Raw genomic sequence first — 20256 nt, 5'->3', positions numbered from 1 at the left:
TCTATCTTAAGTTATTTGCTTCAAATTACAGTAACTATTATATCCTCGAATGTTAACCATTCCTCATGGGACACCCTGTACATGGGAGAGACTTTTCGCCAAGGAACGGATGATAGTTATCAAACTGAAGATGCTACTGATGCTTAGTAGACTTTATACAAACAGCGGTCTTTAATGGAGTCCTACGAAAGTGTTTTTGTTACTGTAATCATCTTCATGTCTCATTTATTTAAAGGTCTTAATACACTAAATAAATATGGAATTTTGAATGAACCATTTACAGTAAACTTTGCCAACTCTGCACTCACACACTGAACATAAGAAGTGGGGTAATGGTCCCCAAGTAACACCTGCAACCTTTGTTTTATCCAGTATGACAAAGCAATACTCAGGAAACATCCTGATTCTGCTTCAAATGGTACATAAAGTTATTTTAGTATTTATTTTAATGTTATCCCATGTGCATAACGTTGACAAATTAAAACAGATATTCTTCTGTTTACTGTTTTCTAGTTCTGGTGATAATACCAGTAAAGAGTATACAAGTTTTAATCAATTGCATTAAAAAAATTATACGTTACTGTTACCCAATGTGTTTTTTATCTACAATTACATAATATTGTAACAAATAAAAGAAATTACAATGAAATAAATACCCTTAGCTGCACACAGGCATTGATATAAGTCAACAGGGACAGTTGAAAATGTGTGCCCCGACCGGGACTCGAACCCGGGATCTCTTGCTTTACATGGCAGACGCTCTATCCATCTGAGCCACCGACGACACAGAGGATGGCATGACTGCAGGGACTTGTTTCCGGCACGCCTCCCGTAAGACCCACATTCGCAACTTATTGTCCCGCACTATATTCATAGTGCCCCTGCCCATCATACTCATTACTCATGGCTTTACTGCTGATTCCCGTTAAGAGTTCGGGCACTGTTTCTGCACCCACACAGAAGAAGTTGGACAAATGACCAGTGAGCCATATATATAGATGATGTGACTTACCAAATGAAAGTGCAGGCAGGTCGACAGACACACAAACAAACAAACACAAACATACACACAAAATTCAAGCTTTCGCAACAAACTGTTGCCTCATCAAGAAAGGGAAGGAGAGGGAAAGACAAAAGGATGTGGGTTTTAAGGGAGAGGGTAAGGAGTCATTCCAATCCCGGGAGCGGAAAGACTTACCTTAGGGGGAAAAAAGGACAGGTATACACTCGCACACACACACATATCCATCCACACATATACAGACACAAGCAGATTTCGAAATCTTTCCTGTCGTCTTATTTTCTCTTTATTTTCTCTTTCTGTTTTTACCAGTAGTCTCACTTTGTATTCACCTTTCCCTTTTTACCGTATCCACTATACAATTTTATCCCGCCTATATATACTCAATAATACACTCCTGGAAATGGAAAAAAGAACACATTGACACCGGTGTGTCAGACCCACCATACTTGCTCCGGACACTGCGAGAGGGCTGTACAAGCAATGATCACACGCACGGCACAGCGGACACACCAGGCAACGCGGTGTTGGCCGTCGAATGGCGCTAGCTGCGCAGCATTTGTGCACCGCCGCCGTCAGTGTCAGCCAGTTTGCCGTGGCATACGGAGCTCCATCGCAGTCTTTAACACTGGTAGCATGCCGCAACAGCGTGGACGTGAACCGTATGTGCAGTTGACGGACTTTGAGCGAGGGTGTATAGTGGGCATGCGGGAGGCCGGGTGGACGTACCGCCGAATTGCTCAACACGTGGGGCGTGAGGTCTCCACAGTACATCGATGTTGTCGCCAGTGGTCGGCGGAAGGTGCACGTGCCTGTCGACCTGGGACCGGACCGCAGCGACGCACGGGTGCACGCCAAGACCGTAGGATCCTACGCAGTGCCGTAGGGGATCGCACCGCCACTTCCCAGCAAATTAGGGACACTGTTGCTCCTGGGGTATCGGCGAGGACCATTCGCAACCGTCTCCATGAAGCTGGGCTACGGTCCCGCACACCGTTAGGCCGTCTTCCGCTCACGCCCCAACATCGTGCAGCCCGCCTCCAGTGGTGTCGCGACAGGCGTGAATGGAGGGACGAATGGAGACGTGTCGTCTTCAGCGATGAGAGTCGCTTCTGCCTTGGTGCCAATGATGGTCGTATGCGTGTTTGGCGCCGTGCAGGTGAGCGCCACAATCAGGACTGCATACGACCGAGGCACACAGGGCCAACACCTGGCATCATGGTGTGGGGAGCTATCTCCTACACAGGCCGTACACCACTGGTGATCGTCGAGGGGACACTGAATAGTGCACGGTACATCCAAACCGTCATCGAACCCATCGTTCTACCATTCCTAGACCGGCAAGGGAACGTGCTGTTCCAACAGGACAATGCACGTCCGCATGTATCCCGTGCCACCCAACGTGCTCTAGAAGGTGTAAGTCAACTACCCTGGCCAGCAAGATCTCCGGATCTGTCCCCCATTGAGCATGTTTGGGACTGGATGAAGCGTCGTCTCACGCGGTCTGCACGTCCAGCACGAACGCTGGTCCAACTGCGGCGCCAGGTGGAAATGGCATGGCAAGCCGTTCCACAGGACTACATCCAGCATCTCTACGATCGTCTCCATGGGAGAATAGCAGCCTGCATTGCTGCGAAAGGTGGATATACATTGTACTAGTGCCGACATTGTGCATGCTCTGTTGCCTGTGTCTATGTGCCTGTGGTTCTGTCAGTGTGATCATGTGATGTATCTGACCCCAGGAATGTGTCAATAAAGTTTCCCCTTCCTGGGACAATGAATTCACGGTGTTCTTATTTCAATTTCCAGGAGTGTACGTAACCCACCTCCAAACCATAACCAAAAAAATTTTATTTTCCGCTTTCAACACTACCGCTGCTATAAAATCCACCATTTCTAGTTCAATAACAGCTGCTTTGACGTATTAAACAACCATTTCGGCTAGTTCTAGTAACTTTCACTTTATTTCCACTTCCGTTTTTCGCACATCACTGATCATTTTTAGCCGCTCCCCACAGGTTTTAACGTCATTATTTCTTCGTCAGACAATTGTTAGCCCCATTTTCATAATCTTTCACCACAACACCACTCCTTTTAATACATTTACACGTTTTTTCGAAATTTTCCCGAATTTCTCCGTCCTTTAACGTGTTTTAATGGCAACACAACCACCTAACCTTTATGCACACCGCTGTCTACCAACCCAAGTTCACCACAGGATCAACTTAACCAACACTCTTTCGCCTTTTTTCATACCAGATCTCCAGTTGCTTTTTAGTTCACCTTTATCTCTCCCCATATATTTTTATCTTTCATTTTCATTTCAACCTCATGTTACACTTTCCACCTTCTAATACCATGTCACCCTCACAACGACCCCATTAAGTTTTATTTACATTCCGTCCGCAAACATGCCTTCACCCTAGCCAGATTACGCTCGCATATTTTATTTTCTCAGGCTTGTCTGACATTTGGCATAACCCCCAAAGGCCTCACACTTAAAGTTCCCATCTCTGGCTGCAACCCTTCTTTCCATCAGTCCCTATACCAGTTCCAAACTGAACAATCCATTGCCCTCACCCACCTAATCTTTCACCTACACATCAACTCAGCCAATGAACACACCCGTCAACTCCTATCCTTAATAAAAGTCCTCAACCTTTCCTCTCCCACATCCATGCCGGCTATTCAGAGCATCCTCCTACAGATTAGCTGTATATGTGTGGAGGGATATGTGTGTGTGTGCGCGAGTGTATTGTGTGTGTGTGTGTGTGTTACCCCAAGGTAAGTCTTTCCGCTCCCGGGATTGGAATGACTCCTTACCCTCTCTCTCCCTTAAAACCCACATCCTTTCGTCTTTCCCTCTCCTTCCCTCTTTCCTGATGAGGCAACAGTTTGTTGCGAAAGCTTGAATTGTGTGTGTATGTTTGTGTGTCTGTCAACCTGCCAGCACTTTCATTTGGTAAGTCACATCATCTTTGTTTTTAGATACATTACTCCTACGTGGAATATTCCCCCCCCCCCCCCCCCTCTCTCTCTCTCTCTCTCTCTCTATATATATATATATATATATATATATATATATATATATATATATATATATATATATATATAAGAGGGAAACATTCCACGTGGGAAAAATATATCTAAAAACAAAGATTCTCTAACTTACCAAACGAAAGCGTTAGTACATTGATAGAAACAATAACAAACACAAACACACAAATTTCAAGCATTCGCAACCCACGGTTGCTTCATCAGGAAAGAGGGAAAGACGAAAGGATGTGGGTTTTAAGGGAGAGGGTAAGGAGTCATTCCAATCCCAGGAGCGGAAATACTTACCTTGGGGGGCAAAAGGGACAGTTATACACTCGCACACACACACACACACACATATCCATCCGCACATAAGAGACACAAATATATATATAATAGAGGGAAACATTCCACATCATCTTTATATATATATATATAATAGAGGGAAACATTCCACGTAGGAAAAATATATCTAAAAACAAAGATGATGTGACTTAGCGAACGAAAGCGCTGACAGGTCGATAGACACACGAACAAACACAAACACACACACAAAATTCAAGCTTTCGCAACAAACTGTTGCCTCATCAGGAAAGAGGGAAGGAGAGGGAAAGACGAAAGGATGTGGGTTTTAAGGGAGAGGGTAAGGAGTCATTCCAATCCCAGGAGCGGAAAGACCTACCTTAGGGGGAAAAAAGGACAGGTATACACATGCGCGAGCACGCACGCACACACACACACACACACATCTGCACATATACAAACACAGGTAGACATATGTAAATGCAAAGAGTTTGGGCAGAGATGTCAGTTGAGGCAGAAGTACAGAGGCAAAGATGATGTTGAATGACAGGTGCGTTACGAGTGGCGGCAACTTGAAATTAGCGGAGATTGAGGCCTGGTGGGTAACGGGAAGAGAGGATATATTGAAGGGCAAGTTCCCATCTCTGGAGTTCGGATAGGTTGGTGTTAGTGGGAAGTATCCAGATAACCCGGACGGTGTAACACTGTGCCAAGATGTGCTGGCTGTGCACCAAGGCATGTTTAGCCACAGGGGGATCCTCATTACCAACAAACACTGTCTGCCTGTGTCAGTTCATGCGAATGGACAGTTTGTTTCTGGTCATTTCCACATAGAAGGCTTCACAGTGTAGGCAGGTCAGTTGGTAAATCACGTGGGTGCTTTCACACGTGACTCTGCCTTTGATCTTGTACACTTTCCAGGTTACAGGCCTGGAGTTGGTGGTGGTGGTGGGAAGGTGCCTGGGACAGGTCTTACACCGGGGGCGGTTACGAGGGTAGGAGCCAGAGGGTGGGGAAGGTGGTTTGGGGATTTCATAGGGATGAACCAAGAGGTTACGAAGGTTAGGTGGATGGCGGAAAGACACTCTTGGTGGAGTGGGGAGGATTTCATGAAAGATGGATCTCATTTCAGGGCAGGATTTGAGGAAGTCATATCCCTGCTGGAGGGCCACATTCAGAGTCTGATCCAGTCCCGGAAAGTATCCTGTCACAAGTGGGGCACTTTTGGGGTTCTTCTGTGGGAGGTTCTGGGTTTGAGGAGATGAGGAAGTCACTCTGGTTATTTGCTTCTGTACCAGGTCGGGAGGGTAGTTGTGGGATGCGAAATCTGTTTTCAGGTTGTTGGTGTAATGGTTCAGGGATTCCAGACTGGAGCAGATTCGTTTGCCACTAAGACCTAAGCTGTAGGGAAGAGCCCGTTTGATATGGAATGGGTGGCAGCTGTCATAATGGAGGTACTGTTGCTTGTTGGTGGGTTTGATGTGGACGGCTGTGTGAAGCTGGCCATTGGACAGATGGAGAGGTCAACGTCAAGGAAAGTGGCATGGGATTTGGAGTAGGACCAGGTGAATCTGATGGAACCAAAGGAGTTGAGGTTCAAGAGGAAATTCTGGAGTTCTTCTTCACTGTGAGTCCAGATCATGAAGATGTCATCAATAAATCTGGACCAAACTTTGGGTTGGCAGACCTGGGTAACCAAGAAGGCTTCCTCTAAGCGACCCATAAATAGGGTAGTGTATGTGAGGGCCATCCTGGTACCCATGGCTGTTTCCTTTAATTGTTGGTATGTCTGGCCTGCAAAAGTGAAGAAGTTGTGGGTTAGGATGAATCTGGCTATGGTAATGAGGAAAGAGGTTTTAGGTAGGGTAGCAGGAAGTGCTCCATCGCAGCGAGGCACTGAACGTGTGGGATATTTGTGTATAAGGAGTGGCATCAATGGTTACAAGGATGGTTTACAGGTGTAACAGATTGGGTAAGGATTCCAGGTGCTCGAGAAAGTGGTTGGTGTCTTTGATGAAGGATGGGAGACTGCATGTAATGGGTTGAAGGTGTTGATCTACGTAGGCAGAGATACGTTCTGTGGGGGCTTGGTAGCCAGCTACAATGGGGCGGCCGGGATGTTTGGGTTTGTGAATTTTAGGAAGTAGGTGGAAGGTAGGGGTGTGGCGTGTCACTGGGGTCAGGAGGTTGATGGAGTCAGGTGAAAGGTTTTGTAGGGGGCCTAAGGTTCTGAGGATTCATTGAAGCTCCACCTGGACATCAGGAATGGGATTACCTTGGCAAATTTTGTATGTAGTGTTGTCTGAAAGCTGACGCAGTCCCTCAGCCACATACTCCCGACGATCAAGTACCACGGTCGTGGAACCCTTGTCAGCCGGAAGAATGAAAATGGATCGGTTAGCTTTCAGATCACAGATAGCCTGGGCTTCAGCTGTGGTGATGTTGGGAGTAGGATTAAGGTCTTTCAAGAAAGACTGAGAGGCAAGGCTGGAAGTGAGAAATTCCTGGAAGGTTAGGAGAGGGTGATTTTGAGGATGAGGAGGTGGGTCCCGCTGTGATGGAGGATGGAACTGTTCCAGGCAGGGTTCAATTTGGTTAGTGTCTTGGGGAGTTGGATCATTAGGAGTAGGATTAGGATGATTTTTCTTCATGGCAAAGTGATATTTCCAGCAGAGACTACGAATGTAGGACAGTAAATCTTTGATGAGGGCTGTTTGGTTGAATCTGGGAGTGGGGCTGAAGGTGAGGCCTTTGGATAGGACAGAGGTTTCGGATTTGGAGGAAAGGTTAACTACAGAATTGGGGTGTTGTGGTTCCAGATTGTGTTGACTAGAATTTTGAGGTTTTGGGGGGAGCGGAGCTGGAAGTGGGAGACTGAGTAGATGGGAGAGACTGGGTCTCTGTGCAATGAGAGGAGGTTGAGGTTTGCTGGAAGGGTTGTGAAGGGTGAGTGAGTTGCCTTTCCGGAGGTGGGAAACCAGGAGATTGGATAGTTTTTTGAGGTGGAGGGTGGCATGCTGTTCTAATTTGTGGTTGGCCTGTAGGAGGATGCTCTGAACAGCTGGTGTGGATGTGGGAGAGGAAAGATTGAGGACTTTGATTACGGATAGGAGTTGACGGGTGTGTTCATTGGCCAAGTTGATGCGTAGGTGAAGGATTAGGCGGGTGAGGGCTATGGATTGTTCAGTTTGGAACTGGTATAGGGACTGATGGAAAGAAGGATTACAGCCAGAGATGGGAACTTGAAGTGTGAGGCCTTTGTGGGTAATGCCAAATGTCAGACAAGCCTGAGTGAATAAAACATGGAAGCGTAATCTGGCTAGAGCGAAGGCATGTTTGTGGAGGGAATGTAAATAAAACTTAATGGGGTCGTTGTGGGGATGTTGTGAGGGTGACATGGTATTAGAAGGTGGAAAGTGTAACATGAGGCTACAGTGAAAATAAAAATACATGGGGAGAGATAAAGGTGAACTAGAAAGCAACTGGAGTTCTGGTGTGAAAAAAGTCGAAAAAGTGTTGGTTTAAACTGAGCTATGTTGATCCTGTGGTGAACTTCGGTTGGTAAACAGCGATGAGTGCCACTTCCCTATACACAAATATACCACATGTCCAGGGCCTCGCTGCAATGAAGCACTTCCTTTCATGCCAATAACCTGCTACCCAACCTCAAACCTCTTTCCTCATTCTAACTCACAACTTCTTCACTTTTGAAGGTCAGACATACCAACAATTAAAGGGAACAGCCATGGGTACCAGGATGGCCCTCACATACACCACCCCATTTATGGGTCGCTTAGAGGAAGCCTTCTTGGTTACCCAGGCCTGCCAACCCAAAGTTTGGCACAGATTTATTGATGACATCTTCACGATCTGGACTCACAGTAAAGGAGAACTCGAGAATTTCCTCTCCAACCTTAACTCCTTTGGTTCCACCAGATTCACCTGGTCCTACTCCAAAACCCATGCCACTTTCCTCGACGTTGACCTCCATCTGTCCAATGGCCAGCTTCACACATCCGTCCACATCAAACCCACCAACAAGCAACAATACCTCCATTATGACAGCTGACACCCATTCCATATCAAACGGGCCCTACAGCTTAGGTCTTAGTGGCAAACGAATCTGCTACAGTCCTGAATCCCTGAATCATTACACCAACAACCTGAAAACAGCTTTCGCATCCCGCAACTACCCTCCTGACCTGGTACAGAAGCAAATAACCAGAGCCACTTCCTCATCCCCTCAAACCCAGAACCTCCCACAGAAGAACCCCAAAAGTGCCCCACTTGTGACAGGATACTTTCCGGGACTGGATCAGAGACTCTGAATGTGGCTCTCCAGCAGGGATACGACTTCCTCAAATCCTACCCTGAAATGAGATCCATCCTTCATGAAATCCTCCCCACTCCACCAAGAGTGTCTTTCCGCCATCCACCTAACCTTCGTAACCTCTTAGTTCATCCCGATGAAATCCCCAAACCACCTTCCCTACCCTCTGGCTCCTACCCTTGTAACCGCCCCCGGTGTAAAACCTGTCCCATGCACCCTCAAACCACCACCACCACCACCACCACCTACTCCAGTCCTGTAACCTGGTAGGTGTACACGATCAAAGGCAGAGCCACGTGTGAAAGCACCCACGTGATTTACCAACTGACCTGTCTACACTGTGAAGTCTTCTATGTGGGAATCACCAGAAACAAACTGTCCATTCGCATGAACGGACACAGGCAGACAGTGTTTGTTGGTAATGAGGATCACCCTGTGGCTAAACATGCCTTGGTGCACAGTCAGCAACTCCGGAGATGGGAACTTGCCCTTCCATACATCCTCTCTTCCTATTACCCACCAGGCCTCAACCTCCGCTAATTTCAAGTTGCCGCCGCTCATACCTCACCTGTCATTCAACAACATCTTTGCCTCTGTACTTCCGCCTTGACTGACATCTCTGCCCAAACTCTTTGCCCTTACATATGTCTGCTTGTGTCTGTATATGTGCGTGTGTGTGCGTGTGTGTGTGTGTGTGTGTGTATACCTGTCCCTTTTTTCCCCCTAGGTAAATCTTTCCGTTCCCGGGATTGGAATGACTCCTTACCCTCTCCCTTAAAACCCACATCCTTTCGTCTTTCCCTCTCCTTCCCTCTTTCCTTATGAAGCAACCGTGGGTTGCGAAAGCTTGAATTTTGTGTGTGTGCCCACTGTTCTTTCGGACATGTCCAAAAGAACACATACTATCTTCATACATACAAATAAAAGAGGTTGTCAATCAGAAAAAGTTGCTAACACAGCATGGCTAATCAAAAGACAATTAACTGGGTATTTCCAAAGTTTTTAGGTACTGAATGAATTAAGGACTAATTGTCTGCCTTTGTCTGCCCTTGTTCTCACTTTAGGTGGGTCCCTCTCACCCCCCTGGGATCTGAGTGACATATCCCTCCTTTTCTTTAACCCTCCCAAACCCATCTTCCTCTTCTCAACAAAGAAGAAGCTAACAATTCTGATAGCTAGGATTGGGTCATCGGCAGTACTAATAATTTGTCCTCCTGAAAGTGACAACCATCAATTCTCTCTCATAATTTGTTACAGGCAGAAATGCAAGACTTGTTTTAAACCTATATAAAATATATTACATGGAAATTGTTCAAGTCTATGCATCAACTTGCTCATATCATGATAAGTGGGTAGAAGACTTTTTAGAGAGTTACAAATTATTTATTTTTTTATTTTATGATGACAGGAGAAATACCAGACAGCTATTTACAAAATATCACACATTTCTACTCAGATACACACACACACACACACACAAGTTCATAATGGGTTCATATCTCTATGCCTAGGATTGAAATCCAGTCAAAAGCTTCTGCAGACAAATTGTGAAGGAATTCCATTGCCCCTCTGATTGTTTTGACAGAACATTTCAAATTTTATGTGACATACTGTTCGTAGTTTTTCGCCACAGTCAAATTCAACTGAGGACTCCCATTCCCATTGGTGCAACAATGCTCCTCATCTGCCCTAGCCAGTTCTGATATGGTCCAGTATGCACCAGTGTTGTCATGGTGGATCTGTGGTTCCCAACATTTTCTACCTGGTGCCCCCATGTGTAATGCCAGAATAATTCGTCCCCCTAAGTTTGTTTGTTTATTTATTCGTTTTTTTCCCTCCAAAAACTTTATTTGACAATAATGTGCTATCTCTACTTTAGTAAAAGTGTGTTATCAAATGCAGAGTAATACAAAACTACGATTCAAAGGATCTGGTAGCCAAACCAGAAATGTCTATGTCTTACTTAAATAGCTAATGATACTGCTTTCACTTGAATAACACTTTTCACATCAAATATTTTTTCATATGATGAAAGTCACCAGAAAAATTCATAACACTGATGAGATTGTTGAAATTTGTTTTCTTTAATGTCTGGTTGTAAACTAGTTACAGCACATCTAAAATCACTTTTCACGTTCAGGTGACTGCAATAACTTGTTTTCATGATGGCTAATGTCAAGCACCTGGTCTTACATACGTATGTAGATGAAAACTGTACAAGGACTTCTATGGCTTCCTTTGCTACTCCTGCATAAAAAGGAAGGAAACTGGCCCAAAATTCTTCTAGCCCCTTTTGTTGAAACTGTTCTTTAGCACTCAAATCACATTTCAATTCAACCACATTCTTTTTTATTTCATCAGGAAGTGCATACACTTCAGTTTTGAAGGGTAATTTTGCTAGTTCGTGCACTGCCAGTCTTCTGAAGGCAAATGAGGAAAATGAAGTCTGAACTCTTCTTGAAACTGTTCCAGGCCAAGTGTTCACTGATGATAATTCTACACTCACTGACATTGCACTGTTGCATCTAGAGTTCACTGAATTGAAGGAATGATGAAAAACTAGTAATGGGAGAATCCAGGTGATGCATCCATAGTTGTGTTTTCCAAGCAAGCTCAAATGTCATCACTGGTATCCATTATTGTGTTGTTTCTACCTCACAGTTTCAAATTCAGATTATACAGGATTTCAAAGATGGTCTTCAGCTAACCTGGGGAAAATATACAGCTGCCATCAGTGAATCAGTTATCCTCGGGTTTCCTTTAGCTCAAAAGAAATAAATCCACCCCTGATTTCAATTCATACACCCTGATAAGGCCTGTACTACACTATCTTATTTATTTGATATATCAAATCTTTATGTCAAAGAAATTTGATAGTGTAATAGGGAACTTTGTCAAATATCACCTTTCGTCAAAGAGATATGATCAATTCTAGGGCCTTGCAGCAGATTTGATCATGAAAGTCGTTTGTCTTCTGTTCATTGCGATGTGAAATGTAATGCTTGGATAGGTGGCATCACTACAGCTATTTGACGTCTATAGTGTGTTTTTAAATATGGCTGCACAGTTTAGTTGATATGTTCTTCAACTCATTATAATAACCCTGCTTCGACTGGGGTGGGGGGCGAGCAAGTGGCACAATGTATGCTATTAATCACGTGCTGATCAGCATGTGGAATATACTGCAGGCGACTTCAATCCACAATCACAGCAACAGCCATCTACCTCTATATCTGTAAACATCCAGACGGAGGGACTCGCCGGCTTCTGTGAAAGACTTATCACCCATTTTTAAGAAAATTATTGTGAGAAAAAAAAATCTGATTTTTTGCACATCTTGCAGTCTGATATCTTCGCTTGATAAAGAACTGAATTTCTTTTTATTATATGCTGTACAAACTGTGCGGCATCAAATTAAGTAAAACATGTGAATTTTTAAATAAGTAAAACCTGTCCAAAACTGTAAAGTTTTTGCAGAGGTAAGAGCACTTTCTGTAGAATTTCCGTATAGCTGACTTTAGCTCATACATTGCAGTGAGTGAAATGTAAGTAAGATATCTAAATTTTATTTAAAACTCAGAGCAGAAGAAAATCTCTTTCAGTTTTCGACTTATTTGGTTTTATATCCAAAGGATGCTCACACGTGATGCACCCATTCACATCCTTGTGCATCGATAATCTTGTGCTCGTGACAATCCTCATATCTCAAACAATTCAAGATACCAAAACAAGGTTTTTTGCAAATGGTAGCATGCAATCACATACATATGTAGTATGACAAATACTCGAGACATTTTTATTCCCCGATATATGATAGTAACTTGGCCACAGCAGTGAGAGGTCGGTGGATGCATTCAGACGTCCACAGCACTGTAGGAAAACCCAAGTGGCGAGCATACATGTCCACAACAACTGGGGAATGGTGTAGCAGGACATTTATATATGCGCACAGTAGCAAAAGCGTTAAGGAGCATTCTACATAAAGAGTACAAAAGGAAGCTTCTAGATAAACTTGTATAAACTGAAAGTTACAATGGCTTTAGAGATTAACCTGACTATTTTCAATGAACAGATTTTTTAAAAAAATAAAGAGATACCTCAATTGCTCAGGAATATCTTATAACCCTGTCTAAGCTTGTATTCTGTTCACGTTCAAAACTCCCCACTATCAAGAATCTACACACATACACTGGCTGACAAAAAAATGAAGTATACAGAAGTGAAGAAGGAAATGAAATGAAACTTGTAGCTAAGAGGTCAACTCTGTCCCACAGTCAGTATCCAGCATATCAAGGACCAGTTACAACAGTTGTGGGCCAGCTTGCCTCTGAAGATAATGCAATGGCTTTAGGACATCTTTCTCAACTAAATCAGCACACACATTAAGTCCAACTAGGTTCATACTGCCAAGTTCTTTACAAATCTAATCCAATTTTGTAATCGCTGAAAAATTTTTAGGAGCAACAAGATGTGTTTCTTATATGTAAATGATGTATCTTCAAACTAACAATCAATGCAGACAAATCATTCAGTTTCGCAAAACATAACATTCATTCAAGCAGTCTACTTACCTGAATCAAAATATTAATGCTATCATTTCTTGAGATGAATTGGATGTTCTTCCAGTTGATTTTGTGAAATGTAGCTCAACAATACTACTGACATGTACTGCAAAATGTTCATCAGTCTGAGATGTGCCAACTAACATCGACAGTGTGGGAAACCGTAAATCCACCAACACAACACATGTCCGCACACCACAGCATGAACAGGGAATATGGTTCAGTGTTTACATTTGTAACTAATAGACCACCTGCCCTTCAGTCATGACCTTGCTCCCAGTTCGCATTATTCAAATGCTTGTCTAGAATATCATCAACATTTCATACCTGATATGTTCTTCACATTTTTTCCTGGTGATAGTTTCAACTAGTGAAGCAATAAAACATTCACAGCATTCCTTATCACCTGTTCTGTGAATATGAATACACAGAGTGTATTTTGAAGTTTAAATCTGATCAAAATAACTTGTTTCAAACACTTGAAAGAATTAAAACAAAGAACAGCCAAAAGTTAAAATTTACTTCCAGTTCTATTAAAGCCATTAAGTATTATTTTTCACTGAATGATGCACTGATAGTAACACTTGCACCTAAAATGCACAAAACTTTCCTTTCTCAGTGTGGTGCACCTAACAAAGAGGTGAATACCCCTTGCAATCATTAATTTGCTGCTCTTTCAGCAACAAAGAGATGAATACCCTTAAAGTCACCAAACTTTTGCTAAGTCAGCAAGGAACACGTGATAGAAGTAGTATGGCAGTGTAGAAATGTTCTCTCATATGTCAAGGAATAAACAATTGGGATTGGTACAGAATAAAATACAAAACAGGGCATAATTTCTTTAAAAACATGAATTACTATTTCAACAATAACTGAATAAATTTTCCAACTGAAAGAATGGCAAGAGTGACCTATGATCAAATTTTTTCTTGTTATTATATTCTGTCTAAAGATGGCTTTGCTGCAGTTCTCAAAAATTTTCAATCCTGTGCTACGCCCTTAATCCCTGCGTAACATCCACTTCTAACTGCTTACTGTAGTCAATCTTGGGTCTACGACTAAAATTTTTTACCCCCCACATTTCACCCCTTATCAAACTATTCCTTGATGCCTTATGATATGTTCTAGAAACGAATCACCTCTTTTAATCAATTTCTTCTCTATCATATTCAATTCAGTATCATTTCATTAGTTATCTAATTTTCAGCATCTCTGGCAGTGCCACATTCCAAAACATTATATTCTCTTCTTGTTTGTATTGTTTATAGTCCACAGTTCACTTCTGTATGAGACTACACTCCAGATAAATGTATATAACAGGTTAACATTTTTCTTTGTATTTCAGGTAAGTTGTTCTTGCTACTGTCAGTGTGACTTTTTATATCATCTATACTTCTGCCGCTGTCTCCTCTATTTTGTTCTGTAAACAGTGCAGCTACTTCTTTCAGTGTCTCATTCCCTCATAATTCCTTCAGGATCACCTAACTTAATCTGAGTGCATTCCATTATCCTTGTTTTAATTTTTTTTTATACTGATACGGAATATTCACTCAACAAAACTACAAAATTGAGACAGGTTGGGTGGCCGTTACTTACCTTCTGCAGCTGGAATTCTTAGTTTTGCAAATAGTCACATACAAAGAGATTTTGATAAATGGCAACAAACTGCAGTAAATTTACTTACCTCCTGCTGCTGGAATTCTTAGTTCTGTAGATACACATATACAAGGTGATTTTGGTAAATGGCAACGAACTGCAGGAAACTGTATCCTTCACAAGGATAAGGAGCAAAATAGGTTACATGAACATGTCGTCGGATGTGCATGATATCTTTACTACATTAATTCAACATGTCTGTACGGTACAATACAATGCACAATACGACATGCTGTGATTTGATCATCATTAGACAAGGAATTTGAAGTAGCCCCCATGGGACTCTAAGCATGTGTGAACACGACAAGCAACAGCTGATGCACTCATTCGAATGTACTATCCTGCAACCGAAAGGTGTCGCAAGGAGCATGAATGTGTTGTTCCAGAATCTACATCTCCAGGATGTGGTCTGCATAGACAACTTTGTCCATGTGCCGCACAGGTAGAAATCTAAATGACTGAGGTCTGGCGAGTGGGCAGGCCATGTAACTGGACCGCCTCGTCCAACCCAATGTCCAAGGTAAATGTTGTTGAGATGCCTCTCCACAGAAATGCAGAAATGATCTGGAGCTACATCATGTAATAATCACTGACAAAAATACCACCACTGTGTGGCCTGTATGACAAACCAATGACAAAATCAGTGTCATGTTGACATGTCTGTCGGTCTCGATGATAAGAAGAATTCCGCTCACAGTTGGTAAAACCATTGTTTTTTTTTTATACACAAGTGGTTTCATGGTCTAAAGCCGCATCATCTGGTGCAACAAATTTAAAAGGTCATAGGTGTGTACCTATGTCTCCTAGTTAAAATACATTATTCAGTGAATATTCTCTAGTTAAAAGGTCATAGATGTACCCATCTCTCCTAGCCAAGATATTTTATTCAGTGAATATTCTCCACAATACATTGGCAAATGAAGGGTGACAAAGATGTGGGTCGTGAAAATGAATGAAACCAGTCGTGAAACAATAAAACAATAATTTTACCAGCTGTTACCAGAATTCTTAACATTATGCCCTTCAACAGCTGTGGTTTGTCAGAATATAAAATACTTTGTGAAGCCCATAGGTAATGAGCCCCGCATTCGTTGTAACTGATGACTATAGTGGCAGTAGTTGTGGAGAATGTTTCACATGGTCATCTGGCTTTCCCCATGCTGATGGGCCTCCGGCCTGGTGCAGATACTGGAGTCATGTTTTACAGTGTTCAACACCTGTTCCTCCAAGTGTAGCATCTGTACTGGGAGCACCAATCTTGCACAATTACCCATTCCCATACACAAGTCTCTCACGCACAAGCGATGAAACACTGTTGTAAACAGTGTATGGTGCAGCAGCCATCAGGAGGGATACTTTTCACAGTATAGTCTTGCTACCATCTGTCCACTGTCACTTGCCTATTGAAATTTAGTAAAGACCATGTCGGCCTGTTCCTGGCTGGTATATCGGTCTGTCATCTCTCAGCACTGCACTCCATGACACACATTGACAGCAGAGTGAGTTGGCAACAAAATTGAAGTGGATGATCCCAGTACTGATGTTGTGAGCATAACAGCATCATGGACAACATTACTGTGCTCTTGAGTGTGGAGCCAAAATGTCAGTGCAAACAGAAAATTCCTTCATGCCTAGCATGTCCTCATGTTAGGTCTGAATAACTGACAATGTCAGGTCTTTTCTCTCCACTTTCAAGTGCGTGTACATCCCTCAGGATGCAATTCCAGCCATATATCCATGTGACTGTTTTTCTCCTTACCCTCTCAGGGATAGTTTCCTGTAGTTTTTCCCTATTTAGAAAAATAACCCTGTATGAGACACGAGAAACTATCCTAGCTTTCAGAATTATTAGTTCCTTTCTTGGCAAGGGATGACGGACAGATTGGAGAACATTAGAAAGAAAGTAAAGTTCACTCATATCCCAGGCCAAAGGAGACCCAGTTGTTGTGAAACTAGGCGCGAGAAAGATGAAGGAGGCGGCCTGTGAGTTCTCACAACTGGTATGAAGCATTGATTAAAACTTACAATGGATAATGGATCATCATCAGTGCTATCATGGGATCCATTCCGCGGCTCCGAGTCCGTGCTAGGTTCTTGCCCTCCAGTGCGTAGGGAACTATCAGCACTGCGCCCTGTGCCACCACTATCTGCGTCTGTGCTGCCTCCTCCACTTGACTGCACCACTGGGAAGCCAGAACTTTCAGTTTTTACTAGTGCTGGAGAAGGAACTAAAGTCACTTCACCAGTCAGGAGTTCCTCAGAGGTACCCCGTTCTGAAAAATTTGAATCACAAGATTACTAATACTAACTTGATGTATAATCTAAATACATTATGAAAATTGTTTTCCTGATATTTTATTCAGTTTATTATTTCTGTGATATTTTTTACCAAATTAAGTTCTCTCATTCTTTAGCTGAGTAGCACCATCAGTTTCTTTATAAAGTAGAGATTTTTTAATGTCATTAATCAATCATTTTACTGGTATATGCATATTCTCACAGGTTATAAGCTTTCATACAAGAAGAGAGGAAGAAAGCCATTGATACAAACAAATTCCTATTAACCTTCAATTGTAATTCATTTTAAGCATAATAATTCCATATTCGCTATGCAGTTATACTTAGGCAGTGGCTCAGTTTGGAATATCAGAGAAAAAACTGGCACTTTATATATCAGTAGAAGGCGAATATTTTTTTAAAAAATACCAATATGCGAGTACAGTTGCAAAGCTTCTAAAATTACTGGAAAAGTTTGTTCTGTAATTTTCAAAACTCCACTGGCCTACTTGGCAACGCATAACAATTTTGTACACAGCCAGCTACTGATTTCACTGAATTTTCCCACCAGGATTTGCATATTTATTTATTTATTTATTTTTACATGGGGAATTCCAATTCAACATAGTATCTAAACCAAGATGGGGCATGGTATTTTCACATGCAGAGAAAGAGACTGAATGGATGTCTCAGAAATATTACATTAACCTGGTAAAAAGAAGTGATCAAAAGGATGATATCACTACAGAAGACGGAGATCTGAATGAACAAGCAGACTGATAGTGCCTAATGTGTGTGTCTCGACTGAACCTGAGTACAAGGCATGTGTGTTAGCCACTAAGCCGCTTTGGCACAGCAGCTCACACAACTGCTCGAATTACCGTGGCACGCCTCCCATCTTTATCCAAATTCTCACTGCCACATCAGGCATCAGTCTACTTTAAATTCTCCCTTGCAGATGAAGAGAATTGCCAATGCTCTCCCTGTTCTGCAATAACACCCCAGCATTGAACATAAATCGCTCAGCCAAGGCGGCTTAGTGGCTAGCGCACCTGCCTAGTAATCAGGAGACCCAGGTGCAATTCCCAGCCTTTGTACAAATTTTCACTCACCGTTTCAGTCTATATACATAAAATCATATCTGTATGAGACATGTAAAATATCTGAAATTGTGTCATTTCATCAACACTCACTGTATCTATTCAAAATTCAAACACTTTGCAGCTGGTCTCAGGAAGTCTGGAAGGAACTACAACATGTAGAAAGTATGTAAGTAAATTTTAAGGTTGGCAGTACCAGACATTAACTACACTGTGTAAACTTATGTCACCGCAGCAGAACTGGACAAATTTTTCCTTGAATTTTATTGCTCTAAATAGCCCATCAACATAAGGGATTATATAAAGCATTGTATAAGGGTCCTCGATCTCAGTTTTTGCTTATTTTGGTCACTCGCTTTGTTAGCTCACTCGCTTTGTTTGCTCACTCGATTCTGAATTGCACTAGCTTTGATCTGATGTTAATTTAGCTGATTGTTCACCTTTAGTTCTTATGTGTAGAATAAACGTTTAATCAGAACCAGGAATAATTAAATTTATAGGAATTATATAAAAGTACTATGTTAACAGACAATACTTTTTTTTTGTTTTTCCATCATAACTATCGATTATTCACAATAATGATGAAATGTAAGTTGTATGTGTCAATTACTTTGAAAATATATTGTTAAACTAATTTTTTATTTCATTTAAAGTGCCAACCCATTTCTTACAAGATTAATAATTGTGGAATAATTAAATAACAAAGCTTTCTTTTAGTTCGCCTAATTTTCATACGCCATTTCACGCACAGCTATCTTTTGTCTTTAAGTCCTGATAGATCCTGCAATCATTTTTATATTAAAAAGTCTGATTATAAATCAAATACTCTTTTCTGAAAGGAAAGAGCATTAAATTTAACGGTCAATGTACAGATTACCAAAAGAACTGCCTCCCAAGCTAATTGTGGGTCACAGCTATTTTAAAGTTGCTACTGAAATTGTTTAATATCTTACGAACACATTCACAATAGAATCAATGAAACTACATTTCATGAAAAGAAGCCCCAGTTTTCTTTAATGTTGCAGTAAATGTTAATTACTTCTAGTCAGAATTTAAAGAAAGTTAATACTACTTTCATTCCTCAGTTATTTTACATAACTTTAATTCATTAAAGGGAGGTAGTGATGTTAAAAGCTTGAAGCATGTTTTCATTTTGTGTCTACTGCTCTGCCACTGTCATCGACTGCCTGTTACAAGCTTAGCTGACCAATATCACTCCTAGCACTGCATGAGACCTGTCCCAAGAACAAAGAGCAGTAAATGACAGTCATGATCATATAAAACTCACAATTGTACGGCATGCCTCTATTAAATACATGTGTTTTGTAATTTAGTAGAAGCTACTTGTTGACAACATTTTTTATTAATGATTCTGTTTGCCACATGTCTTATCAGGGAACTGCTCAAAGGTGGAATAATAAAGAGTCCAAGCAAATCCAGGAAATAGCGACTATACAAAGGACAGCACGATGAATAAATCATCATATTTATCATGTCACTAATAATTAAACCCTAATTGTAATAACACATCCTGGTAACAATCATTTCTGCTGTAAGAGATCTAGCACCATGAGAGCCCAGGCTACAGCACTTCCTTCACCGTAAATCTTCAGCGTAAAAATACCTCAAAGTCCTTTCTATGTAGGAAGCAAAATGGATAATGAAAACTGACTGTAAAAATAACAGTGTGGTTAAGTAGAAATAGAAAGACAAGACAACAAGAGCATCATTTGACTGATCCTGATTAAAGAAGTGGTAACAACAGGAATAGATGAAATTATTAGCACAAAATAAAATCAATAGTTAAAAAGCAGGGACTTTCAACAAAAATTTTTAATTCGGATAGGTCAATAAGGCACTCATAATGTGTGGAAAATAGTGACATATGAACATTAAAGTGTAGTGCAACTCTGGTTCTGAAGCAGTGGTGTACACCTACAAAAATGTTCATCAGATGTCTTGTTTCTATAA

At 41.8% G+C, this 20256-nt stretch overlaps 1 protein-coding gene across 1 annotated transcript in view; it reads right to left on the bottom strand.

The window, feature by feature from the left end:
• Window positions 1-20256, bottom strand: part of LOC126259721 (protein tramtrack, alpha isoform-like) — a 332764-nt gene that overhangs the window by 183975 nt on the left and 128533 nt on the right. Inside the window, exon 5 of the mRNA XM_049956700.1 lies at window positions 16934-17181. Within this exon, the coding sequence (XP_049812657.1) occupies window positions 16934-17181 (248 nt within the window). The remainder of the gene's footprint in view (window positions 1-16933; window positions 17182-20256) is intronic.

The sequence above is a fragment of the Schistocerca nitens genome, chromosome 5 (assembly GCF_023898315.1).
Source record: "Schistocerca nitens isolate TAMUIC-IGC-003100 chromosome 5, iqSchNite1.1, whole genome shotgun sequence".
Taxonomy (NCBI): Eukaryota; Metazoa; Arthropoda; class Insecta; order Orthoptera; family Acrididae; genus Schistocerca; species Schistocerca nitens.
The sequence above is the reverse complement of the archived record's forward strand: the minus strand, read 5'-3'. Positions and strand labels throughout refer to the sequence as shown.